This window comes from Malaya genurostris, chromosome 3 (genome assembly GCF_030247185.1).
Source record: "Malaya genurostris strain Urasoe2022 chromosome 3, Malgen_1.1, whole genome shotgun sequence".
NCBI classification, from domain to species: Eukaryota; Metazoa; Arthropoda; class Insecta; order Diptera; family Culicidae; genus Malaya; species Malaya genurostris.
Genome location: NC_080572.1, coordinates 287,126,345 through 287,154,235, shown reverse-complemented (window position 1 = coordinate 287,154,235; position 27,891 = coordinate 287,126,345). Strand labels below are relative to the sequence as shown.

At 39.5% G+C, this 27,891-nt stretch overlaps 2 protein-coding genes across 4 annotated transcripts in view; one reads left to right on the top strand and one right to left on the bottom strand.

The window, feature by feature from the left end:
• Positions 1–973: 973 nt before the first annotated feature.
• Positions 974–4,951, bottom strand: LOC131435933 (cytoplasmic aconitate hydratase-like). Its single transcript, XM_058604239.1, has 3 exons — positions 4,684–4,951; positions 3,753–3,842; positions 974–3,698 (listed from the first exon to the last, which is right to left on the bottom strand). Exons 1-3 carry the CDS (start codon positions 4,688–4,690, stop codon positions 1,090–1,092), a joined length of 2,706 nt encoding a protein of 901 aa, XP_058460222.1. The 5' UTR covers positions 4,691–4,951; the 3' UTR covers positions 974–1,089.
• Positions 4,952–10,956: 6,005 nt separating this feature from the next.
• The window catches only part of LOC131435199 (putative uncharacterized protein DDB_G0282129), a 32,416-nt gene continuing 15,481 nt past the window's right edge, over positions 10,957–27,891 (top strand). The window contains exon 1 of one of the 3 annotated variants that reach the window (XM_058602839.1): positions 10,957–11,240. In XM_058602839.1, coding sequence (XP_058458822.1) covers positions 11,140–11,240 — 101 coding nt within the window. In that variant the 5' untranslated portion in view covers positions 10,957–11,139. Of the gene's footprint in view, positions 11,241–11,824; positions 12,749–21,663; positions 24,033–27,891 lie in introns of those variants that run through there. The other 2 variants (XM_058602840.1, XM_058602838.1) reach the window with 2 other exon arrangements.

The following is a 27,891-nucleotide window of genomic DNA, read 5'->3' as shown; positions in this document are numbered from 1 at the left end:
ATGAAAACTGTGTATATCGCCTTCTTTTTCGACTGAAAAAGACGTGGTTTTTTAGGTCGCGGCTCATTCGGTGAACACCATTCACTCGCTTGATGTCTGGATTGTGTGTCATACTCGTAAATCCACGTCTCGTCCCCAGTAATATACCGTTCGATGAATGTTTGGACAGATTAGGCCATGTCTTTTGCGACGTCAACGCGTCCCTTTTTTGCATGAAATTCAGGCACCAGCTTTGCTACGACACGTCTGAGGTCCAAATTATTAACCAAAATATCTTGAGCAGATCCAAAAGCTATGTCGAACTCCTCTGACATATCTCTAATAGTCAATTTGCGGTTTACGATCATCCATTCTTTGATTTTGTTAATGTTTTCGATGTCGATGGCCTACCGCTTCTCTCATCATCATTCACATACTCACGGTCACTTCTGAAACGTTCGTGCCACTGATAAACAACTGTTTTCTTTGAAGTATCGTTGCCGAAACACTCTTCTAACATTTGCAATGTCGTCGCATCATTGAAACCGTTTTTAACGCAAAATTTAATGCAAACTCGTTGTGGAAAATTCAATTCCATTCTGAAAATTGTTCAAAATCGAGGACACACACAATCGCAGATGTACTCAATACAGCGTAACTTTTACAAATGTCCATGCATTAAGCTGAAAATTTGATAGAATATCAATGACAGATGTGGCAACCTAAAACAAAAATAAATCTAATCGGGTGACTGAGAGCGATAAATTTTGACATTGTTGGACATGTCGCAGAAGCATTTCCCATCGAAGAGAACGTGGTCGATTTGGTTTTCTGTGTAATGGTCAGGTGACCTTAAGGATAAGGGCAAAGTTCTCGCATCGTGGGCCATTGTCGATAGAAGCCGTGTGCAACCATGTCACCGATGACGAGATTCACATCTCACCGTAACTCAGATTGCTTATAACCAATTCAAATAAAAAAAATAAACAAGAGATGCAATAATCAAAAGTGTTTATTCATTGAATAATATCCGTAAAATTCCAATGATAAAAAGAGTATATCCCCAACATGATGCAATATTTTTGTACTCCTAACCATCCATGCGCCAATCTAGGAAATCATCTTCCTAATCATGTAGTTCAAGATGCCACCGTTGCGGAAATACTCCAGATCCACTTCAGTGTCGAATCGCACGATTACCTGGAATTTGAGGCCACCGTCCGTTTCGACGGTGATTTTATCGTGCGGTTTCACATTATCCGGAAGGCTTATGTTGAACAATTCCTGCCCGGTCAAACCGATAGTGTCAGCATTTTGGCCATCCAAATATTGCAGTGGAATGATACCCATTCCAACCAAGTTGGAACGATGAATACGCTCGTACGATTCGGCAATCACGGCTTTGATGCCCAGCAAGTAGGGACCTTTGGCGGCCCAGTCACGACTTGAGCCGCTACCGTAGTCTTTACCGACGATGGCAATCAGCGGAGTGCCTTCTTTTGTGTACCGCTCGGCACAATCAAAAACGTCCATTTCCTCACCGCTGGGGATGTGAAGCGTGCGAGCTCCGGGAGTCGATACTAGCTTGTTTACCAGTCGAATGTTAGCGAATGTGCCACGTGCCATCACCGCATCATTACCGCGACGGGACCCGTATGAGTTGAATTCGCGTGGAGTTAATCCCCGTGATGACAAATAACGAGCAGCCGGACTGTTGCGAGCAATGGAACCAGCCGGAGAAATGTGATCCGTTGTCACCGAATCACCCAAATTCAGAAGAGCCCGTGCGTTGACAATGTTACCGATAGTCGGTAGTTCCCGGGTCATTCCTTCGAAGAACGGTGGATGTTTGATGTAGGTGGATGACTCGTCCCATGGATACAATTTTCCCGTTGGTGCATTCAAATCTTGCCACGAGGGAGCACCCAGTTCAACTTTAGCGTAAACATCCCGGAACATAGCCGGAATGACAAATTGCTTTTCGACTGCATGAATTTCCTGGCGTGTTGGCCAAATTTCACGCAGAAAAACTTTGCTACCATCGGGTCGCGTTCCAATTGGATCTTTCTCAAAATCAATATCCACTGTTCCGGCCAAAGCGTACGCAATGACCAGCAAAGGACTAGCCAAATAGTTAGCACGGGTATTGGGGTGTATGCGTCCCTCGAAGTTACGGTTTCCAGAAAGCACCCCACAGCAGACCAGATTATTCTTCTCGATGGTGTTAGCGATATTGTCGTCCAGCGGACCAGAATTTCCAATACAAGTCATACAACCATAACCGACCACATGGAAACCAAGCTCTTCCAGTGCCGGAACGACTCCGGATTCTTTCAGATAGTACGTAACTACTCCACTGCCCGGTGAAAGTGAAGTTTTAATGTACGGAGAAACTTTCAAACCGGCTGCCACGGCTTTCTTAGCCAACAAACCGGCTCCAAGCATCACCGACGGATTGCTAGTGTTGGTACACGAAGTAATCGCGGCGATCACCACAGAACCATGCCGAAGTGAGTACGTTTTCCCATCAGTCCAGCTAAAGTGCCCTTCGGTTTTGAGCTCATCTGCCGGAATAGCAAATCCTTTGAAACCAACTTTGTTAGTTAAACACTCGCTAAAATCTTTCTGCATCTCGCTAACCGACACTCGATCATGGGGACGTTTCGGTCCCGAAACCGACGTTACCACCGTACTTAAATCAAGCTCTACCACCTGAGTGTAGACAGGATCTTGTGAAGCATCACTGAAATTACGCAACTGATTCGTTGCCTTCAAGTATGCTTCAATGACCTGAATCTTATCTTCGGCCCGATTGGTTTGTTTCAAATAATCCAAAGCATTTTGATCGATCGGAAAATATCCCACGGTTGCTCCGTACTCGGGACACATGTTACTAATTGTGGCACGATCTGCAATGGACAATTCGCTGACACCAGGTCCGAAGAATTCCACAAACTTTCCCACCACTCCGATCTGCCGTAGATGTTTGGTAATGGTCAATACCAAGTCGGTTGAAGTGGCCAGGGGGTTTAATTTTCCTTCCAGTTTGTATCCGATGACTTCCGGCAACAACATCGATATGGCCTGTCCCAGCATGACGGCTTCGGCTTCAATACCACCAACACCCCAGCCAACCACACCCAACCCATTGATCATCGTCGTGTGCGAGTCTGTTCCGACGACGCTATCCGGGTACAAGATTTTAACTCCATTCTTTGATTTCGTATCATCTTGGAAAACCACACGCGCTAGATATTCCAAATTCACCTGATGCACGATTCCTGACCCGGGCGGAATGATCAGCATGTTGTTGAACGCTTTGGCACCCCATTTCAAAAATGTGAAACGTTCCTTATTACGCTCGAACTCTAGATCTTGATTCTTGGCTAGCGCATCCGGTGCACGGGCAAAATCCACCTGCACCGAGTGGTCAATCACCAGATCCGACGGACAGATGGGATTGATTTTATCCGGATCTCCACCCAACTTGAGGACCGCATCGCGCATAGCCGCAAAATCAACCACGGCCGGGACTCCGGTAAAATCCTGCAGAATAACACGTGCCGGTTTAAACGGAATTTCCAACTCTACATCGCTTTTGACACTCTTGGTTGCCTTCCAGCTCAGGATACCACGGACATCTTTCTCCAGTACCTGGAAATTGTCGCAGTTACGAACCGCCGATTCCAGCAACACGCGAATGCTGTACGGTAGTTCCTCTGAAATGGAATTGGTACTTTTTAAACAGCCTTCTAAAAGCACGCAAAACTTACTGAACTCTTCGAAAGACGCTATATCAAAATAATGGAACGTCTCGCCATTCACGTTAAGCTCCTTTTGCAAGTTCTGGAATGGATTGGGACCTGAAAAAGCGGAAAATCATTATTGTGTCAATCGATTTGCATTGAATTGACGTTTAGAAACTGTTTAGATTTAGCAGGTCACAACAAATATAATTGTTATTAGCTCGGTACTTTGTTTACCAACCATAAACAGAATTTCAAGTTGCCTGGATACGGACTTATAGCCACACAAGTTTTCTCGGAGTACCTCATTGTATGAATATGCTATAGCAAAACCAGATCACCCATATTCAGTACAAAGTGAGTGCCGGTACCTTTCTCTTTCCACTAATATGCAGTACTTGATCGCGTTCATTGCCTATCTTTGCGCCAAGCCTCTTACAATCAAACCATTCAACATCACCGCCATTACGCAGCGGTTATCTCGGTTGGTTCGTTCTTTTTTTTTCTTTATTGCAACTTCTAACATTGGTCAAGTTCGTTCTGAATTTTGATTGCGCACTCGAAGCAAGCGGTTACGCAACCGCGATCATGACCCTCGAAAACTTCTAATTGAAAGGAACCATTAACTCGTTACGTGTTCCATACTGCAACCGGCAGACGCAACCGTAGTCAAAAAGGTGAAACGTCCAATCGGCTTGAAATCAATCTACGCTTGTGTTGGTGCCTACCTAGTACGGGCGAAGTGGCTCTGATAATTGAAAACGACTGTCTCGAGCCATCCGATTGTTGCTTAACCAGTCAGATCACCTTTTGATGCTTGTATAATCTCCAATCACCAGTGACGAGACGAGGGAAGAAGAAACCATTATTCGTTGACTTTCGTGGATGCTTATTGCTTATCACAAGAAAAAGGTGGTCTGCTTATCACTAAAATTCTACTCTTGAAACCGCTACTTACCAGACATGGTTAACACCGTGACCACGTAACCAACTTTCTCTAGATGCCGCCGGAGAAGACGGGAAATGCAGTTGGAATTCCTTCAGATAAAAAGTAGTTGTAGTAGAAGTACTACCCAATGCGCAGTAGATACAATTGAATGGATAGCCAAAGTTGCAATAAAATGATTCAGCACTAACAAAACAATTAACAATTAGTATAAAATCTGCACTCCCGAAAACACATCAAGCTTAACGCACGGCTCCAGAGAAACTGAAGGAAAGCGTGTGAGAAATACGAGCACAACAGGGGAATAGCGAAAAAACAACGATACGTGCTGCCAAATTTTCCAACACACTCTCAAATATCGACACGATACGAAGTTTACACTGAATGAAAACCAAGCCGCTATATTGTGCTCAGCAAGAAACTTAGGTTTACCCCTAAATGACCATACCTGAATCGGCCAGTATTAGCCGAAAATAACGTTTTCGTTCGGCACGTCAGCAAAGACATGGCACTTCGGTGCCAATTAATAAGTGTTTTGCAAGTAGCATTAACTTTACGTCTGCTTAGCGGTTCAAGTTGAACTGTTTAAGTTTGCATTAAGCAGTTCAATTTGAACTGCTCTGCCCTGACGAGTCTAAGACGAAACGTAAAGAAAAATAAAAACGGTTATGTGCCCTAAGCACAAACTTAGGTTTACCCCTAAATGACCATACCTGAATCGGCCAGTATTAGCCGAAAATAACGTTTTCGTTCGGCACGTCAGCAAAGACATGGCACTTCGGTGCCAATTAATAAGTGTTTTGCAAGTAGCATTAACTTTACGTCTGCTTAGCGGTTCAAGTTGAACTGTTTAAGTTTGCATTAAGCAGTTCAATTTGAACTGCTCTGCACTGACGAGTCTAAGACGAAACGTAAAGAAAAATAAAAACGGTTATGTGCCCTAAGCACAAACTTAGGTTTACCCCTAAATGACCATACCTGAATCGGCCAGTATTAGCCGAAAATAACGTTTTCGTTCGGCACGTCAGCAAAGACATGGCACTTCGGTGCCAATTAATAAGTGTTTTGCAAGTAGCATTAACTTTACGTCTGCTTAGCGGTTCAAGTTGAACTGTTTAAGTTTGCATTAAGCAGTTCAATTTGAACTGCTCTGCACTGACGAGTCTAAGACGAAACGTAAAGAAAAATAAAAACGGTTATGTGCCCTAAGCACAAACTTAGGTTTACCCCTAAATGACCATACCTGAATCGGCCAGTATTAGCCGAAAATAACGTTTTCGTTCGGCACGTCAGCAAAGACATGGCACTTCGGTGCCAATTAATAAGTGTTTTGCAAGTAGCATTAACTTTACGTCTGCTTAGCGGTTCAAGTTGAACTGTTTAAGTTTGCATTAAGCAGTTCAATTTGAACTGCTCTGCACTGACGAGTCTAAGACGAAACGTAAAGAAAAATAAAGAATATTTGGTTTTCCGAAATATTCGGTTGATTACTTCCGAATACTCGACAATTTGAAATACTGATGTACGATTATGTAAATTACCGTGTTTAACAGAAATTATACCATATTATCGAAATCAGTGAATTGCAATAAATCTTAGTAAACATCTTTCAGAAAACCGCAATTTGCCAAACCATCAAAATGGCCATTTTACTTCGCTTCGAAACTTCGTTTTCGCTTGAAGCCCCAACTAAACTGACCCAGTTCCAACCCCAACTGCTGTCAAACGAGGCTGGGTTGGGGTTTGCTTTAAGCGAAAATGACATGAACAACGTCAGAAAGTTCAATAACTTTGCTTTTATGTGGGATCAGTTTGCTACTTAAAACTGCCTGAGGACAATAAATCGTAGACAAATCGTATGCTTTTGGAGGGCAGAGATAAAATATTCCTGTCAAAAAACGAAATGAAATGTAAACAAAGATTGATAATCTATGTCAATTACATTCACCTATCAAGTTGGTGTCGGACATCCAGTTGGTATTACAACGTTCTTCGCCGACCGGAATTGTATGCATAATATCCAAATCTGGCACTAGAAGTAGAGCTAAATACAAATAATAATACCCCTAGGTCCAATACAAACCTATTGCCAATGTTTGGTTCAACGCCTAGATCAATTTAGCCTAGCCTGTTTCACTGTTTTGTCATGACAGCTTCGGACCGTTTCAAAAGAAAATTGCTGGCAACGATATCTCGAATGAATTTTGTTGCTACAACACGAAATAAGTTTGTTTGTTTTTTTTTGTCCGTTGTTCAAATTATTCAATTCTCAACAAATTCATGAAAAAGTTAAAAGGAATTACTGGCAATATTTCAACTGTTGATAGTGGTTAAGGATAGCGGAAGGGTAGCGTGATGGATAATTATTTCAAATAAAATATATCAACAATTCAATTTTCAGTAATTAGTTTAGTTTGGCAAAGCTAACCATTACCAACAAGGAAAAATAAACCAATGTAATAGGATTAATATTGAAAAAAATCACACGAACGTAATCAACGTTGAGGAATGCGTTAGAGTTGCTATACGTATGCACAATATGATTCAACTTTCATTACCCCAAATCCTAATCGATGAGCGGCTGTTGTCGTAAGTTTGTTTTTTGTTGATCTCTGTTAATGATATTAGTAATATAATTCACAGGTAACATTTACTCTTGAGTCATGAGACATTTAGAAGCCGTCAGCAGTTCTTCGCGACATTTGTAATAGTGAAGCATTGATTCATTTCATTTGTGACAACAAGTGACATTTGAGTGACAACAGGCATGAATCTTATTCCAACAAACTAATATGCAGGATATAACAAGAACTAATTCTTTTATAAAAGTAGACTAATGTTTTTTATTCTTTCATTTTGTTTGTAGTAATCTAAATTTATCAACAGAAACCAAGCAATAAATTTGTTTAAAAACCACATGCTCCTGCTACAAATATAGAGAAGCTACTGTCCTGAATTAAAACAAGTTTTATTAAAATTTCATTGTCATTAACGCCATTGAATTATGTACTTATCTTTGATATTATAAAACGAATAGAGCTCCATGAAAAAACGATGTGTATAACAAAATCTATCTTCCTATAATTTTCAATTACTTTTGTTCTGTTTATCATAAAACCGACGACACGACCAGACACTCCGAAGAAAAGTCGGTATTAAAACTGTCTGTTAATGAATTACCATCAGTTATCGAATATCGAAAGACCCCTTGCTCATGAAAAAAATAATCTTTTCTAGTTCTGGTTTCTATGTACAAGTTACCAAGGAACCTCTTTAATATGAACAAACAAAACATTACCGAGCAGCGGGAGCGTAAACAGCGTAAGTGCTTTTTCCGAAAACAGGAACCGTTTGTCCAAACGATTTGACTTAGGTTGTTAAATATTGTTAATATATCGATAATCATCATATTAATTTTTCCAGTTCCGTGACAAGCAGGAAAATTTTGTAAGAGATTAGTATGGCTACAACTTTAATCCATCCAGTTGGTTTGGATGGTATTCTATCGAAGGTTTTGATTAGGCACTAGACAAAAGCACGGTGTTTTAGAAATTGTGTGCAAACTGTTGAATGCGAGAAAACAATTCCGAAGAAGATGTTCAAAATACTAGTTGCCTGAAAAACACAAATACAAGAAATGTGTGGTTCTGAATATTATGGAGTATCAATATAAACTGCATAAATATCAGTTATAAATGCTAATTGATAAAGTAATTTCGAAAATGTTTCAATCACAAAGGACGCATTATAAATAAACAGTCAGCATGCTCATACCCTCATATCTCACGACATATTCATGTTAGAGCAAATTCAGCAGCAAGAAGTTCTATATGGAAGATCTATAATAGAACAGAAACTGGAACAAATATATCCCCAGCAAGCCGTTCTAGTTTTGTTCATACTAGCATTTTTTTCCGATTCACACAAATCACATTTTGATTCCTTTTTAATTGTTTATATTTTTCAATTTGACAACATTGGTAACTAAGGTAACTGTTATTCGGAATAAATAATTTTCGGTATTTATTGCCAGTTTCAATAAATTTCCAAGCTATTTCGTTCTGACATTACCAGTTACTGAGGGGTAGTTAAATTTACGATACAGTTTTGGTAGACGAGTGGCAGGTCGTGTCGTCGATAAAACTGTTGATAAACAATTTTCACAGTTATTTATTGATACTTCTTGAGTCGTGGAAACATGAAAAAGTTCTCATCGAAACATCAATAACAGCTGGTTGCACACGATCGAATTCAAATTTGCAAAATGTGTGCTTGAAAATTTGTCGAAGCATTCCGTATTATAATTTGTATTTGGTAGAGCTGCGACAGGGCGGCGTCATCCTATATCATCATCAACGGCTACGCAGTAGCTCAACCTGTAGTGTAGTCATCAAACTCATTCCCGATTATATTTACTTTACGTCTGCTTAGTGGTATCATTCATGATGCCGGCATGCCATGATGCCCTTCCGGAATATCCAGTAGTTTCCGAACCAAATCACCATTGCTTGATATACTGTCAACAAACGCGGAAGTTTGTGAAAAACGTAAGCAGATTTCAGTTTATGTATAAATTAAGTGATTGTAAGCTTTGAAAGAATATTCTTAATCAAAATGCAGTGAGTGAGTTTTGTGCGTAAGTTATGTAAGTATGAGTTATCAAAGAACATAATTAAATAATTATACTTAACAACATGTTCAGAATAACAAAACAGTTAGTAGATTTTTGAATTTATGTTCATTTCAAGCTATAATATGATTGTTTTGAACCAATTTCTCCATTCAGCATCAACAATGATCTGTTTGATTTGAATCAAAATTTTAGTCTAATCAATATATATTTGTTCCGGCTAAATTTATTGTTGAAATAAACTAACTGTTTAATACATGTCAATCAAAAATGAGTTGATGTCATCGGCAATGTTTGTATTGATACAATCCTGCTATATCTTTATATCAAGAAAAAATTGGTTCAATTTATCTATAATCTGATTTGTGTAATGATAGAACTAAGTTTACTGTATAAACGAGCCGTATTAGTTTTATTTCTATTAAACCAGATCAATTTTCCCCGTGTGAATAAATCCGAGCATTCGTTTCGTGAAACCTAAATTTGGTTATTTATACAAGTTGTATCTCTGCGTGAATCAAATTATTCGGAGGAAGCCTGTTTTTACGGATGGCTTTCGATTTACATTTCAAAACCCATCATTTCGATCAGATCTCATATCCTTTTCAAGTGTTTTTCATGCTCTTCAAATTTCAAACGCATTTTATGGAGACCTTAAAAACACTGAAAGTATAAGTATTCGAGTTATTTTAATGTAGAGAATATGATGGCGTATTGTTTCACAATATGTACGCTGACGAAGGTTGAATGGTTTGTAACTACAAATTCTCATTGCAACAGACCGCCAAAGAGAACGATGCGGTATTTCCCCTCCTATGGCAACCGAAGCAGAACGGCTACTGAAATGAAATTCGAGGTGTAATCAACGATTGAAACCGTGCTAGAGAATTCACACGGATGACATTATGATGGCATTCTGTGATTGGCTTGAGAAAACATAAGTCGATTTCACGATGTAGAATTTACACTGGTGGCGAGATAAGGCGCGTTTGGTTGTGTTAGTATTTTTCTCACGAAATTAAGTATAGTCCCTGGATCGACACAAGTAAACATCGGGACAAAACATGGCTCAATTTCATAGATGAAGCAAAAGTGTTTTCAGGTATGTAGTGAAATTGTCCAAGTTCTCGAATATTTGCGTCTTGAAAAATATGAAATAAAATTTTGTTCTCGATTACAGCAACTGCTACCCATTGTGGGTCGATTCAAACCAATTTTTCATTAGTATGCGGTTGAAATTCTCAAAAGACTTCGTCACACATGTTAAGTTAAATGTTTCCGAATCGATTGGTTGTTAAATATATATCAATCCATCAACAAATACTCAGTCATTATCTCTTATCGTTCGTTTCAGTTATTATTATCGTTTAAATCTATGAAAGAAAAAGGTTACGCGGCTATTTAGCCATGTTTTGTTCTGATGTTTACTTGTGTCGATTTTTAATTTCGTGAGAAAATTCCAAACACTGTCAAAACCGCCCTTACTCGCCACCAGTGTAAATTCTACATCGTGCACGTAACCAATGTGATAACCTAGTATTTCTACATCTTGAGTATGATCAGTCAGCTTGTACTAAATTTCATTTATCAAAGGCTTGCTGTCTCGTGTACGTGACAGAAAGCAACTTGTAATTTTCACTGGGTTTCTGCGCTATCACTTTCGCAACTATCGCTGTTCCAGGAATTAGGAACACTTAGTGCCTTGAATTTTTTTTACATTTCACTACTTTTAATAATTGAGCACGAGGGTTAAACTAGTACAGACTGTTTTGGCCTTTCGATATCAAATTAGTGTCCAATTGTAATATAACTATAGTTTTATTCGTTCTTGTGTTGAAATGGTATGTGGAAAGTGCCAAGTGGCTGCATGCAGCAATAAAGTTGAAGGTCCAAACATGCATTATCTTTCGTTCCATCGCTTTCCCAAGGATCATGACACGTAAGTGGTTTACAAACTTGCTTTTCTTATCGTGTTTACTGCTGTTTAAAATGATATGTTTATTACCGGTGGTTTTGTAGGCTATGTACGGTACCTATATTGAATGTATTACGAAATAGTTATCAAAACGTAACACAATCAAAACAAATCTCACTTTCGTTCTTTTTGTTGTGCTCTTTCGTTGAACTTTCGTATCTGTGATGAGAAGAGCTTTTTCTGTTTATCTTCGAGAGAGCTTTCCGAATAAAATGTCAAACAATAACAGATCAGATAAACGCTTGCGATTGAACGATTTTCATCTGCCAACGAGCATGAATTATTGTACCGATAACAGAGATAACCAAGATAGAAGGTTTTTCTGGTGAAAATTTATAATAGCAATACGTGTAGATGGTGGAATTAGTGTTTTACCGTTATAAAGTTTTGATATTGAATGTTCTTGTTCGATCTCTTTCGCCGGGTATCCAAATCTCTTTGCTATCCATTCGTTCGGTTTTGTGAGAGGAATCTGTACTAAAAACTAATCAAACACGTATACATATATATCGTTTGCACGCTACAGTAAAATGGAAAGAGTGATAGAGCGGAGAGAGAGAGAGAGAGTATTTTGACATAGGAATAAACAAGAAGGAGGGTAAAGGAAAGATCTTTAAAAGTCCCGTGAAACTCTTGGCGTGTGGATCTATGTAGGGTGATATCGGAGGAAAATCTGTTCGATTGTGAAAGTGGTGAAAAACGTGCGAGGTAGTGAATATTGTTGTTGACTCCATGATACGGTGTTGGTTTATCATAATCAGAAGTGAAGTAACTTAAAATCGTGTCAGAAAATAGTATATTTCCGGCGGAAAAATTGGTACGACCTAGAAAACGTGAAAAAATTTTCCACATCGCCACTCGTCTTGGGAAGAAAAAGAGAAGGAAATCTTGAGAGTGAAGTGGACCTCTTTTCGTGGAACTGATTCCTCAGTTCGAGTCTCAGGCAGTCAGCAGTTTAGCGAGTGAGTGTGAGGTGCGAGAATAGGAAGAGAACCAAGCCGAAGACGCCAAAGGGAAAGAAGCCATCCATCGGGCAGCTGCCAGAGCTTGTAGCATTTCGCGCAGACCGCGGAGGAAAGAATCGAGGACAGTTAGTCTTGAGTTCGTGGCGTTCCGATTTTCATTCCGTCCGTAATTTATTCCGAACAACGGTTCACTACTAGTCGGTGTTGTTGTGCACAACCTGTGTCGTCAAACAGCGGAAAATTTGAGTCATCTTCATTCCAAGTTTTTTTTTAATTTTCATTCTGTGGTGTGTGAAAATGCCCTCTTAGTGGAGGCGCAGGTAGAAAACTTCATCGTCGAATACGCGCGATTTTTCAGGAAATTTGATCTTGGATCTCGAATACGAATATACTCGGAAAGCAGAAATAAACAGGAACGATGCCACCATCTTACTGTTCGGTCGCCGGATGCACAAATAGTCGAAGCCCTACGTGTAGTCTGTACTGCTTTCCCAAGGATGATGCTGTGTAAGTATAGAACTCGGCTATCCCTCCGCCTTTCCTCTTCATTTTTTTCTTCCTTTTCCCCTTATTGACGACAAGTCCCTATGGCAAACGCTTAACAGCGAACAGGGTAAACGGAAACGCAACGGATGTACACCTCATAGCCTGGCTAGGGCCGTACCAGGCCGGCAATGGTAAGGCACTGAGGGACGCAAAAAGGGACACCATTCGAAGTTTTGGGTACACACAGGCATAGAGAACTGGAATGTGCCCGGGTGAACGGCACAGGGCAGCGGATGTGATGAGGATGAGGATGACGATGCGGTGGAGGAGAAAGCGGGACGACAGCCGAGAAATTGATTTTTGTCTCTCCGGTCTCGCTTGCACTCCGGGGTGGAAAATAGGTACCGCTGGCAGAAGACCAGTCTGGTCGTTTCACACCGTAGAACACGGAGAATGAAAAATGGGGGAACTTGGAATTAGGGATCACATGAGCGGTTCTGTGTATTGTGAGCACAAGGGGCAGGCAGACGGCCGAACAGGAGGCAGGAAAGTAGTGGAAAGCGATTTCATCATTATTTGCGCCTTGGCGAAATGATGAGGTAGAGAAAAAGAAATTCATAACATTTGGTCCATTTTGGCTGTTTGGGGTTTGTGTGTAGAAAATAACTAGCATTACTATGTCTGAAGTAGATCTCGCTTGTGTGGGATTAGGATGGACAGGATTTGAATGGAATGGTGTGCGAGAGTAGTTTTGGAAGGCTGCTGGCTTGATACAGTTTGGCACTGATAAATTACTGTTTCATAATTTCAGCAAGAATCATTTTTAACCACCTGTTCAAAAGACTGGATTGAAATTTAAAAAAAAATATTTTCAAATAATGAATTCGATTGCAGATGAAAATTGAACACTGCACTTAAGAATTGCAGCTTAACATTGCGCATTAGGCAAGAAAACAACAGGCAAAGCCCTTGGTATTACATTCCTTTTGTTAAATTCATCCGATTCATAGCGTACAGAACCATTGCATGACTGAAGCTACGATCCCAGTGACACAAATAAGCCTTCCAGGTTGGGGCTCGAACATACGACAAGAAGACAATAAGACAATCCAGCAGCACATAGAAGACTTCGAATATCCGGTGCCATCGCATGCGGCTTGCTCACCAGACCTAGCCCCTTCAGATTGTCATCTTGTTGCGTCGATTAGACACACCATTCGAAAATATTGAAATCAGTGTTGCCATCTTTGAGAAATCGTAGTGTGTCCCAAATAAAATTGCCTGGATTGAAAACCGAATTCAACCGGTAAAACTGAAACAAGTTTATTTGGTCATCGACTATCAAAATTTGCGAGCCAGATAAACTCGATTCATTCATGTGAAATTTACTTTTTTACACTAATCACCTTGTATCCTTTGTACCGGAAGTCGGATCTTATTAAAAAACAAGAAGTTTTTATGGGATCTTAAGAGTTTTCATTTGAATCTTAGATAGAGAAAACCGATTCAGCCATCTACGAGAAAAATGTGTGACATTATTTTAATTTCGTTATACATATTCTGTAGTTCCGGAACCAGAAGTCGGTTACAAATAAAATTGGAGCAAAGGACTTCTGATTTCATATGAATTTAAGTTTGTAGAAATCGGTTAAGCCATCGCTGAGAAAATTGAGAGAAATTTTCTGTCACACACACATTTGTTGATCTGGACAAACTGATTCGAATGGTATATGGATGTAATAAGTTACGTTCTTCCAGCTGTAAACTGTTAAAATCAATACAAATATGTAATTTTTTGAATCCGAAAATACTGCCATCTTTCTAATATATATTTGAACGATTATGTTGACAAAAAACGGCCAGTGCTCAAATCGAAACGAGACAAAATGTCATGAAAAAGTCCCAAAGCGATCCAGTCTTCTCTGAGATCTCGACCTCTTTGTTAACAACACACACATTTGCTCAGTTTGTCGAGTTGAATCGATTGGTATGAGAGATTCGGCCTTCTGGGCTTTTTTTCCTAAGTTTGGTGAAGGCTACACACTGAGGTTTAAACGCGTTAAAAACCGCCTAAATTCGGAAATCCGCGTAAAAAAAACGCCGAACAAAAAAAATTTATTGATGCCAAATGCCCTAGAAATTCGAGAAACGTCCATATCTGGTGTGATCTAATTTTTTTTAATTGAGTCAGAGTTGACTAAAAAAAATTTCAGGATTACACTAGATCTCGACGTTTCATGCATTTCTAAGACAAAACGAGGAAACCTGATGATTTTTAAATTCGCGTAAAAATAATCGCGTAAAAAATCGCATAAAAACCAGTAGAAATGAGATGAAGCTGAAAAACAACGATGACAGAAGTTTCGTATAGATCGATATCAGATAATGACAGATAAGGATAATGGTACGAAATTACCTACTTTCCCCAAATATAAAATATAATATTATACATAATAGGGGCTGTAACTTATAAGCCAATCGTACCATCTCTCTCATGGAGAGTCATGAGATAGAAACTTGCGAGCGCTTAGTAATATCACCTTTTGACGACTATTACTAAGGGATTCGTCATCAAACTTTTCATTAAATCGCGAATAAAACCAAGAGTTTTTTTTAACATAACCTAACGTAAATTTTTCAGTTTTGAGTTTTAGAAATATTTTTCCAAATTTTAAAATACGTAAAAGAATAAAACTTAGCACAAACCGGTACCCATGAGGTACCAAAACCTTCAAATAAGAACATTTTTCCGTTTTTGTTTTTGCAAGATAACTTTAAATGACGGTTTGAAACTTTAACACACTCTACCGTGTCGTTCTAGGACCAGAAGTCTGATCAGAATAAGGTAAAATCTCTCATAAAATTAAATGTGATTCTGGCCAAAATTTTCGGGAACCAGGTACCGATGTATCCGAAATCAATACACACACAACATATAAATTATATGACTAGTTCAAAGGACTTTATTCGTTTTTAAGTCGTCGTATAGGGGAGTCTGGGGTGAAAATGGCCACTCGCAACAATTCGAACACTAAATGTCAAAGTCTGTCAGCTAAGCCCTTTTTACGTTGGCCCGAGCATTAGAGACAATTGGTCTATGTTTATTTAACATGCCGTCCACTCAATTGAACCTCAGTAGTCGACGAGTGCGAAAGTGTCAATTTTTTCTTCAAAAGTAACATTTTTTAAAAATTTTCTATGGGACGGAACTTAATCGCGAATATTTCTTGTTGTATTCAACGCAGCAACATTTTGTTTTCTCCATATCATCAAATTATGATAAGCTTTTCAGTAGTATGAGATAGCCACAAATAGTTCTAAATTAAAATTTTCTTCAATGTTTGGCATGAATAAGCATTAAGGTGAAATTCAGTGCCGAAGTACCGCGCGTAAAATTCCAACCGCATGCATTGAACGAATCATCGCACAAAGCGTATCGTGCAAAACCGACACATAGAAATGCGGAATGTTTTCAATGGTTGAGTGCATGTCTTGTTCGCTAGTAAAACAGACACAAACTATGTTTAATTTGTAACCAAAATGCTGAATTATTTTTGTATAAGTAATTACAACTGGTTTGATGTTCCCTAAAAATATTTAGTTTGTGAATTGACTGTCATATCAGTATATAAGTGAATTATTGTTTACCATTTCTCATAATTTTTTGAAGGAATTTTAGATACTTTTTGTCCACGCTTGGCGAGTGGATATCAATAATTTGAGGATGTTCTTTCAAATCGCTATCAATTTGTATTTTCGAGACGGATTTGACAAGCAACTTATTGAAATTAACGTCATATTAATTCCCAACTTAAATTGAGATGGCTCCCAGATGGCTAAAAACGATTTATGGTGGATTTTTTCAGTTATTGAATAAATTTGAACACTGCATTTATGATTTAATCGGTCTTGTCCCCAACACAACCCCGTATGTTTTGCTTTCGTTCAATGGCGTCTCGCCCTCATGTGCACCTCGTGCACTGCACAACCGGTCAAATTGAAGTTATTATCTGCATCCCCTCCTCATTCAATTATTTTTTATGTTCTCTATTTATTCAATGAAAGCATGTCCGATGATTGTCCCGGGTTGGCGGTTCAATGCATAGGACGATGGTCTTACAAGCCAGTTGCCGTATGTTCGAGCTCCGACCTGGAAGGATTCTTAGTGTCAGTAGGATCCATAGTACTAGCCATGCAATGATTCTGTACACTAAGAATCGGCTGCGAAGTCTGTTGAAACAGAAAGGCCAAATTTCACAAAAGGAATGTAATGCCAAGACTTTGCTATGTCCGATGAAAGCGTTAGTGTTTTCTCCTTGCACACAAGTAACTGTACAGATTAAACACGAAAAGGCATCACTCAGCACAGCTCTGAGATTGGTTGTTCTCTCTGTCACGTTTGGTTGTGTGAGAAATTGTATGTACACCTTCAGGAGAGGCTTATGCTTATGGCAGTTGATAACGAATTGCTGTCTCAGTTTGGATTGCCGAAGCAATTTTATTGATAAAGTTACAAGACAGATTTCTCAACGTACAGAACGCCGAATTATTTTATTGTATCGATGATGCGAAAATAAGTTTATTAAAAAAATTAATTGATTGAAATTAAAAAACATAAGCGAATATCCATTCTTCAATTCAAATTAGTTTTTACTTATAACGAACTGCTATATCTGATAGCATACCACATATTTAGTGCACAACCCGTAAATTTTGTCACGAGACGCCACTGCTTTCGTTTACTTCGCCTTAAGATTGTACCGTTACAATTATACAAGTAACGACTTGGAAGTTTGCAAAACTCACACAATCACTCAACTAGTGTGTACGATTATCGATATTCGGATGTGTGGAAAAAGTTTATGTCAGTTTTATTCGTATTCACGTCACCCAGTTATGTCTCTGACATTACCCTACCGCCTTTTTTGTTGTAGAATATATTCCCGAGAACAAATCATATTCAGTGAGTGTTTTTTGCTAACTAAGATGTGATGAATCGAATGGTACTAGTGGTTTTTGTTATAGAATAATTTTCAATTGTATTATGACTTCACTAAATAGAAACGAAACGGTAGTGCGAATAGTCGAAAAACTCACAAATCTCGGGTATAATCGATGATCACAAATTACCGATATTATCGACGAGGTGTGTACATTTTTAAACGATTCCAAAGCACATTCGGCTTCGGCAGCACAAAAGATGACCGAAGATTCCGAACCATCGAATGGTTTGGACAAATGCAGCGATATCGAAATTTTTGTGTAAGCGACTTTTTCCCCTATTCGAGCAGTAGAAGTTTTGAGCGCTGTTTGGCAAAGAAATGCTTGGGAGCCACATAAAACACGATTTTTTATACTGTTATATACATTTGTTTCTAAGTACCCACAAGACTGTGTACAGCATGTTATTTAGCCTCGGACCGATTTTAGCACGGTTCGTTTTTGGCAACATAATCGTTCGAATATGCCATCTAAACCAGATGATGGCAGAATTTTCGAGTTGAAAGCAATTCCATAATTATATTGATTTAAACTACTTACAGCAATAAATGCTGGAAGAACATAACAGCCATATACCGTTCGAATCAGTTCGTCGAGATCAGCAAATGCATGTGTGACAAATACTTTCATTCAATTTTTTTCGGAGCTGACTCAACCGTTTTTTACAAACTAAGATTCATATGAAAAGTCGTACACTCCCAAACAAGGTTCCTGAATTATGTTTGGTTCCTACCTCTGATTGCGGAACCACAGGATGATATGTGAAACGAAATTGAAACTGTGTAACTTACTTTTCTCGTAGATGGCTGAACAAATCTAAGATTCAAATGAAATCTAAGAATCATCTAAGATTCAAATGAAAAGTTTTAAGATTCTATAAAACATCTTGTTTTTCATCCAGATCCAACTTCCGGTTTCGGAGATACAGGGTGATTGGTATAAAAATGTCTATTTCACATAAATTAATCAGGTTTATCGGGTTAGCAGATTTGGATAGTCGATAATTAAATAAACTTATTTCATTTTTGGTTGTATTCAGTTTTCGTTTCGGAAGGCACCCAAAAATTGATTTCGCACTACGATTCCTCAAAGATGTCTACACTGATTTTCGAACATTTTGAAACAAATGTAAACTACACAGCTACTCAGGTGAATTTGTCTGACTTCGGCTACACCGATTTTCGAATTCCGGTTCCAGTATCGAACCGTTTCTCAAAGCTCAATCGCTTTCTCAAAAAAAAAAAAACAAATCGAATTTCAGAAACAAAAGTTCAAATTAAAATAAATCCAATTTTATCCAATTCTGACTTCCGATTCTGGAATTGTAGGATGATGAATTTTTAAAATTCAACGCGATATAGAAGATAACAGGTTTGGGTTATGCTGGTTCCTGAATACAGTCTCTGGAAGTACCTGAATTACCCTAAACTTTAAAGTGGAAATAACTTCCGACATATCATGGAATGTTTAATCGATTGTTACACTTTTAGATTCAAATTCGATCCGATTTGCAGTTTCGACATTAGAGAGTAATGAGTGATTAAAATCTCAAATTGCCACTTAAAACGACGGACATTAGAATAATGTCATGAAAACTGAAACACCGAAGAATATTCATGCAGAAAACACATGCGTATTGATTTAAAAAAAGGTATCATCTCACTGCTAGGTGGATTAAGCACGTTTTTTTATTCTACTTCATTTGATATTCGTCAATCCCGCATGTACTTACAAAAAAACGAAACTTGAGATAAGGTAAATGAGATTGAAATATGGGTATGTTTCGTAGTGAGAAAGCAATGTTATTGGCAATAACATTTTCCATAATTAATATACATATGAAGGGCAATAACCAATCTTGTATGGCAAGAATCCGACAGAAACAGAAGCGTCGATAACCGCTAGGCAAAATTCTCTGTCGGAAACGGTTGTTGCATCGTTGCCAGACTGGCAGACATAGCCAGCCGTCTGGAGGGAAATCTGCCCTCCGCGTACAAGTGTGTTACAGCATTTTTATATCGCGGATTAGAGCGAATAGCGAAATAAATTGTCTGGTGGATTAAAGGCAATTACAGATTTTAAAGGTAATATTCTCTAGCAACAAGAATTATTTGTTTCTTCAATAAAACCATCAACAAGTATGTATTTGTCAAAGACGACTGAATTTTTAGAATTGGCAAATTGTCGCAAAGCTGATTTACCGGTAGCGACACCTGCCAATGAAAAATGGAACCAAGAAAAGGAGAATTCTTTCGGAAATTTTCATATCGGCAGTAGCGATTTGCAACATTTTTATCGTTTATTCAAGAGTACAAATAGATATTAGCAATAAAAGTACACTCGGAGTAGAAGAAAATCGATTTCGAAGTGATTGCTACTACTTTTTTTTAGTGTAAACTACGATTAAACATGGAAAATCTTCAGAAATGTGTGAAATTGGGTAATCAACATTTTTTTTAAGAGAAACCAGTGTAACGTTGATTTCTCGAGTACTAGAATGTAAAGCGATCAAGTACTATTTATATCGGATACATTATTTGTTATTTCCAGAAATTTGAAAAATGGTATCAAACCAAGTTTAATGCTCTATTCTGAATAAACGGTAGATTTCGCACAATAAACTAAGATCAACGATACCGCCTCAGAGTAAAAACTTTTTCTTCAATTTCTACTATGATTTTTCGAATGAATTTGCCCGTTTTCATAAGAAATCGTTGAAAAGGTGGAGTAATTAGAAATTTTTTGACGATTTGACAGCTCTTGCTGAAAGTATCATCTCTAAACAAGCAGTGCCTCTACATTTCAGTTTTGCGACAATATGCCAATAGACGATTTACAATTATTTTAGTGGCTTATTTTGATGGTTAATATCGATAATGTTTCGAGTGAAGCACGAGATTTTAAAGACAAAGACGTCAATCAGTACAAAGCATCATTGTATAATTATTCTGGTTATAAAAACAATTGTCATTTACGCGGCCAATTTAAAAAAATTTTTTTTTGGTTTTTGGTCTCGAAGGGGTTTAATCGATGCGAATGACTTGTCGCATCGCAATTTTTGTTAACCTCCAATGAAAGTCACTATACATCATTTTCATATTTCGCCACCGATCGCTCATTTTTGGAAGCCTGTCTTTATGGCTCAGAGCCCCATTTTACGTGTGGGGTTAAATAAACGACATAAAAATAATTTTATGCAAATATAACAGATCGGCTGAAAAGTTCGTATCGTTTCTATGAGAGGGCGCCACTAGAATTAAATCCATACGATTTTCAGTTAGTACCAACCTTCAAAAGATACGTGTATAAATTTGACAGCTGTCTGATTATTAGTTTGTGAGATATTGCATTTTGAGTGAAGCTACTTTTGTTATTGTGAAAAAAAATGAAAAAAAAGAATTTCGTGTGTTGATGAAACACTACTTTTTGATGAAAAAAAGTGTCGCCGATACCAAAAAATGGCTTGATGAGTGTTATCCAGACTCTGCACCTGGCGAAGCAACAATTCGTAAGTGGTTTGCAAAATTTCGTACTGGTCATATGAGCACCGAAGACGATGAACGCAGTGGACGTCCAAAACAGGCTGTTACCGATGAAAACGTGAAAACAATCCACAAAATGATTTTCAATGACCGTAAAGTGAAGTTGATCAAGATAGCTGACACCCTAAAGATATCCAAGGAACGTGTTGGACATATTATTCACGAATATTTGGATATGAGAAAGCTTTGTGCAAAATGGGTGCCGCGTGAGCTCACAATCGATCAAAAACAACAACGAATTGATGATTCTGAGCAGTGTTTGGAGGTGTTATATCGAAATAAAACCGATTTTTTTCGTCGATATATAACAATGGACGAAACATGGCTCTATCACTTCACTCCGGAGTCCAATCGACAGTCAGCTGAGTGGACTGCACGCGATGAACCGAACCCAAAGCGTGGAAAGACTCAACAATCGGCCGGTAAGGTTATGGCGTCTGTATTTTGGGATTCGCATGGTATAATTTTCATCGACTACCTTGAAAAGGGAAAATCATCAACAGTGACTATTATATAGCGTTATTAGAGCGTTTGAAGGACGAAATTTAAAAAACAAACGGCCTCATTTGAAGAAGAAAAAAGTTTTGTTTCATCGAGACAAGTCGATGAAAACCATGCTGAAATTGAACGAATTGGGCTTCGAATTGCTCCCTCATCCACCGTATTCTCCAGATTTGGCCCCCAGTGACTTTTTCCTGTTCTCAGACCTCAAGAGAATGCTCGCTGGTAAAAAATTTAGAAGCAATGAAGAGGTAATCGCTGAAACTGAGGCCTATTTTGAGGCAAAGGACAAATCGTACTACAAAAATGGTATCGAAAAGTTGGAAGATCGCTATAATCGCTGTATCGCAATTATGTTGAATAATAAAAACGAATTTTGGCAAAAAAAATGTGTGTTTCTATTAAACGATACGAACTTTTCAGCCGAACTGTTATAAATATGAGTACACATGAAACCAAATCTACGGATTTCACCTCAGGGAAAAGTGGCATCACTGCCTCCGGCCTTGGTTCAAAAATCTGTTTTCACAGTGATTGCATCAACGTTGCCAGGTATACCGATTTCTCGGTATTTATACAGATATTTGACCTCTACACCGCAACACAGATATGTACTCCCAAATTACCGATAATTCCCGGATCGTACAGATAAATACCGATTTTCGGTTTTAGCGTGAATAGACATGCGACAAGGTTGCTGTGGGACCTTGTTTTTTTTGTTCGCCGAAATGAGCTTTGGTGACATTTTCCTGGTACTTATGTAACGGAATTCTGATACCGATATGGAACAGATAGAATTTTGCGCCAAATACAGATTTTTGTATCTAACCTGGATCGGAAGTCTGGTTTCAAGGACATTTTTTTTCTCACGCCTGCCCCCTACGTCCTAGGTTCATTAGCATCAGCCTCAGTGACTGATAAAAATCATGTTAAACCACACATCGCTTCAAACTCGGTAAACCACATACGCGCGCATATTGCGCTTATCACGACAAGTACCGCAAACCGCCAGAATTTAAAACCCCTTCCTCTGTATAAACCAGCGTAAAACCACGTTGTTTGGTTCGTTCGAGTTTACTCTCTCTATCTCTCACACACACGCACACACTCTCACCATCTCTAAAGCGATTGTGAGATTCGGACCCAAAAGCTTCTCACTCGACATGTCAAACAGGCAGGCAGGCAGGCAGGTTGGCATCAAATTCATTGGCGCATATACGCCGGGGCTCATCGGGGCACAGGCCGCAGTTTTCGGTCCGTTCGTCGGTGCCATGACGTGAGTTTCTTGGCGGTCGTCAATTCACTTTCAGCTCATTCCCGCAGGTTCGGTCCTGCTCGCGTTCGCTCTCTCACTCTCTTTCTCGATTGTGTGTGCATCGCATTTTGCGGGTTTGCTCTCACGCTCCGGACGCGGACTCATCGGGTGGACCTGCCATGCCAGTCAAGCTAGCTAGCTAGCTAGCCAGCCAGCTAACCAACCAATCAACCAGCCAGCCAACGTGAAATGCATTTTCATCAGCCTTTTCGGTCCCCGTAGCAGCGACTCAGTCCGTGTCAGCAGCAGGTCGAGTCAAGACGCATTTGAGTGAGGAGTGCCAATCCGCGCGCGCATATTCATTCAATTTTACTGTTCGGAGAAGGTCCTTGATTCGCGCACGTCTCAGCGGTGGTCGGTCGATTGGTCGGTCGTTCGGTATCAGTTGTACCCAGTCTGGTGTGGGTTCTTGTTTTTTTTTGTTTGTTGGACGTGTGAGGCTATCCCACGGGGCCTACGTGATTAACGGCGGCAGTGTGTGAGTTGGTGTAGAAGTGGAAGGCAGCGGCACCAGCAGCAGAGCAGTAGTTACTAACGCGGCGGCAACGGCAGCGGCTACAAAATACCTCTCGGTTTGGACTGCCCGAGAAGAAAGAATATCATCAACTTTGTGTGCCATACGGTTCAGTGTGTCAGTGCGGTCGTCGGTGCACGACAAAGATTAGGAAGACCGAGCGCGTTGCGTGGACTCGAACTAGAATTGTGTCACCGAAAATTCCTTGGAGTGAGATAGTCGGTTGCTCTAATCAAGGCGTAATTCGATTCTGCTAGTAGTAGTAGTATTAGAAGTGGTTGAGGAACTAGAGTGAAAAGCAACAAAAAAATAAACGCACAACATGGGAAAGATGTCCGGAAGTCATTGTTTGGTGATGGGCTGTCGCAACCGACAGCTGCTAAACCAAACCAACACTAGATCGTACTTTCGGTTTCCCCGTGATCCAGAGATGTAAGTACACAACCAGCATCATCATCATCATAGCTAGCATGTATGACGTCAGTAAGGGATCATTATGGCGTTCGGTTTCTGAAAGCTCCACCGATGTCGTTGGTGGTACGAAAACGTTTCAGGGCCCTTTTTCAGGTCACAGGTAAAGGATCCCAGCTGGGGTTGGACGGAAGAACAAAGAATCGAAAAGGAGGACGAATAAAGGACCATCTGCCGTTTCGGGGAAAAAGAAGCGAACAAAAACAGTCACACGAAACTGGAAAGTAAACTCGGAGCTGGCTAACAACTGGCTTATTTCGGATCGGTGCAGGCAACAGGCACACCAGGTTTTCGTACTGGTTGGCCCTGCCTTGGTGGCGGCGCACACACAATTTCGGTTTTTTCCATCGGCTTTGATGGTGTTTCCGAGCTGATGCGAAACGCGCGGTGGCGGCAGCGGCTGCCTGCGATGATCGTTCACAAACTACCGCCGCGAGACCCTCTTTTGCTGCTGCTGCTGCTGCCCTGCCTGACCGATACCCTCCGCTTGCACCACCCCCTCGCATGTACCGTCGCATACCTTCCGCAGTCCTGACCCCTATCGAGTGGTGCTGACGGTTTGACGCTGGTGCGCTGGTTAGCCCGACTCTGGTGAACCACACACCGCGACCCCCCACTCCCCGCCAAACCAACCCAACCCAGCAACCACGTACGCCTGGTTCGCCTTGCTGTGTGCCAGTCAGTCAGTCAGTCAGCCAGTGCCTACTACATTCCCATCCACAACTTCCACACAATTACCAACAACAGCGCGTTGAGTGTGCTGTGCTGAGTAGCAACCAACCCCACAGAAACCCGACGACTACTACGACCGAGTCCACGACGACGAAAACAACAACAACAACAAAAGCAACAATAACACCAACGCCATCGACGAAGAAGAGTCGGTCGGTCGGTCGGTCGGTCTCAGTGTGCCAAGTTGCTTCGATAATAAAGTGCTCGGAGCGGTAGTAAGCAACAGCAGCAGCAGCAGCAGCCAGTCAGCCTCAGTGCCATAATGTAGCATGATACGGGTTGTGCCCATCTCCGTAGTAGTCGTCATTGTCGCCGCCGCCGTAGTCGATTTTGAACGTCATGTGGATTTTTTTCCTCTTCTCTATAATGGCAGCAGCGATTACGAAATTTTTCAAGGTTCAATTCCACCGCCGACAGGCTTTCGCCTGAAAGCAAACCGCGTCGTTGCCGATGCTGTGGTCACTTGGAACGGATGGGACTGATCGGGACGATTACTTCTCAACACCCAGGTTCAGGTTCATGCTTTGCCACCAAACGTCACGAATCCTGCGTTTGTGTCGTTTGACTGTTTCCGGTTTTCGAGTGTCGTCATCGACTATGTCAGTTCTGGGAATTCCTTGACGGGAATAGAAAAATTTGTTTGGGTAGCGACTATCGATTTGCAAAAAGGAGTAACACTTATAAAATACCTCCGATTAAATCATTCCAATAGATATCAGATAACAACAAGCGCTCGTAGAAAATAAGTATGGTCGTTATATCAGAATTTGGAACATGTTAATAACAGTCAACAGATTGATGAGTAATATATAAAACGAAAAATCGAGCTATAATTTTCTGAAACCAATTCTAAAGATCTAGATCCAAACGATCTGGATCAAGGGAAGGGATGAAGGACGAAATTTGAACAAAAATTTTCTGGTTTAGTTAAATTCTGGGTTCGATCAGTACTGTTTTAATAGAATTTGCTGCCCATTCCTGGCGTACAGGGTAAATGCATTGCTAGTGTTACGATACTTTTGACACTAAGAAGCTACATATTTTTCGTAATTTCAATTACTAGCAGGTCCCACGACAAAAGGGCCTATCTGTACTTGAGAGCCATTTAATTATTACCGAGCCATTACTGCAATTTCTTGAAAGTTTCCAATATAAATCAAAAGCTTATGGTTTTAACTTGAAAGTTTTACGAAGAGTATGGCGTCAAATATAAAATCAATCCGGTAAATCGTAAAAGAAAAAGTGAACAAAGAGAAACTGTCATTTGCATTTATGATCTTTTGTCGCGGGATTATCGAATTGTTCTAGTTTTGCCTTTTGACGTGAAAACGTCATACTTTATTATGGGGCGCATTTCAAACATTCGCCCTGTAGAAGAATGGGTAGAACTTAATCGTGAATATCCCGAGTTGTACTAAAAGCAACAACATAATTCTGTGGAGTTTCGTGATGTCAGATCTCAACTAATAAATTCCTTGCGTACCCAAGGTAGACTATCCAATGTCCCAGTTCGCGACATTCTTGCTTGTCGTGACCTTCCATACATGAAACTTCTTTATCATTTCATTAAATCCATTGGAGTTCCAATTTAAATTTTATTTTATGTTAAACTGTTTTCTCTTCCATGAGTTCAACCAATAGCCAACTATAGGATATTGAATATAAGTGGTGAACTGATACAAACAATCCTGAAATAGTTATAAGATCATGTACAAAATAAATGTATTTTATTTAATGTAATTTAAAATAGCAACTCGCTTGATAAAAACAGTGTTTAGATTAACTAATGAGTACCAACATACTAATATGATATTCGAAATGTATTAGGTTTAAACTACTATGTATTGTGGATGCCACGGCGAAGAAAAACTTATGTATATTGCCTATGAAATAAACGTATTTATGAAAAAAAAAAAAACAACATAATTCTTTCTCCAGGTCATTAGAAATATGATTTAGCAATTTATGATTATGATTTTTCAACAGTATGAGATAACCAGGCCCGTACCCACGATTTCATTTCGGGAGGGGTCCAAAGATTAAAAAATGATGTTACTGAAGATTGCTTACGTACCTAATTCTCGGTGTGGCTTTTACGGCTGTTTTTAACATACACTTTAAACTTTTCTACTGTAACTGATATTGTATTACATTTCATTACGTTTACTGTCTTGTTATTTCTGTAACACATTTATGGGACATTCTAAATAATTATATTTTTTGACTTCGGGAGGGGCCAGGACCGCTCGCCGCCCCCCGCCCCTACCTCCCTTTTTTTTCTTCTGGGCACGTGACTGGAGATAACCATAAATAAGTCAACAATACACTTTTCTCAAACTTTTGGAAACAATGAAGAAAAAAAACTTGCTTAACTTTTTACCGTACCCTGCGACGACGACGACTCATACTATGATACATGGAATGAGAAGTCCCGGGCCTAACAAAAAAACGTCGATTTTTCAACGGGAAAACATTTTTCTCCTTCAGTATGATCTCCATCTAGAGCGATCAGTGCAGCAAAATTTCATTCAATTCAATTGAAACCGAGCGTGAAACACACTGACGATCTCTCGACTGCAGTTAACTTCACATTCTGACACACACACACAACGTTCGCTGACGTACTGAACCGGCAGCATTCAGTTCTTCAATCGATTCTCTTCAAAACAAAGTTCAGTTTAACCAGTGTCAGTTGATCTCTTGAAGTAACTAAATATCTCTTTCAATAGTGTGAGAGCGTTTTTCAAATGAGGTTTATGTAAACATTCGAATTGGTTCAAGATAATAGATGAAAGACAAACCAGGTAGCTGAAATATTAATTACCGAATAGTTTAGAATTTAGTTTTCATTTTTAATACTTTACTCCATTTATAATTCTATTCATTCGAATTTGCTCACTACCAAGAGCGAAGACAATGGAGCAGCAGCTAGACTACTTGGCACTTGAAACTGAGCAAGCAAAACTTTAAAAGACTACGTACGATTATTCTACTGACGATGAATTCTGGGAGCTTCACTTTTATTTAAAAGATATTTTTGTTCAGGCCTATTTGCGTACAAGCTTTACGTGGCCGATTTTTTCAATAT

Excerpts from the sequence above, each read along its gene's own strand:
- LOC131435933 (XM_058604239.1), bottom strand. Across the intron at positions 3,699-3,752 it reads AGCGTCTTTCGAAGAGTTCA|AGGAACTACCGTACAGCATT; the intron begins GTAAGTTTTGCG and ends ATTCCATTTCAG.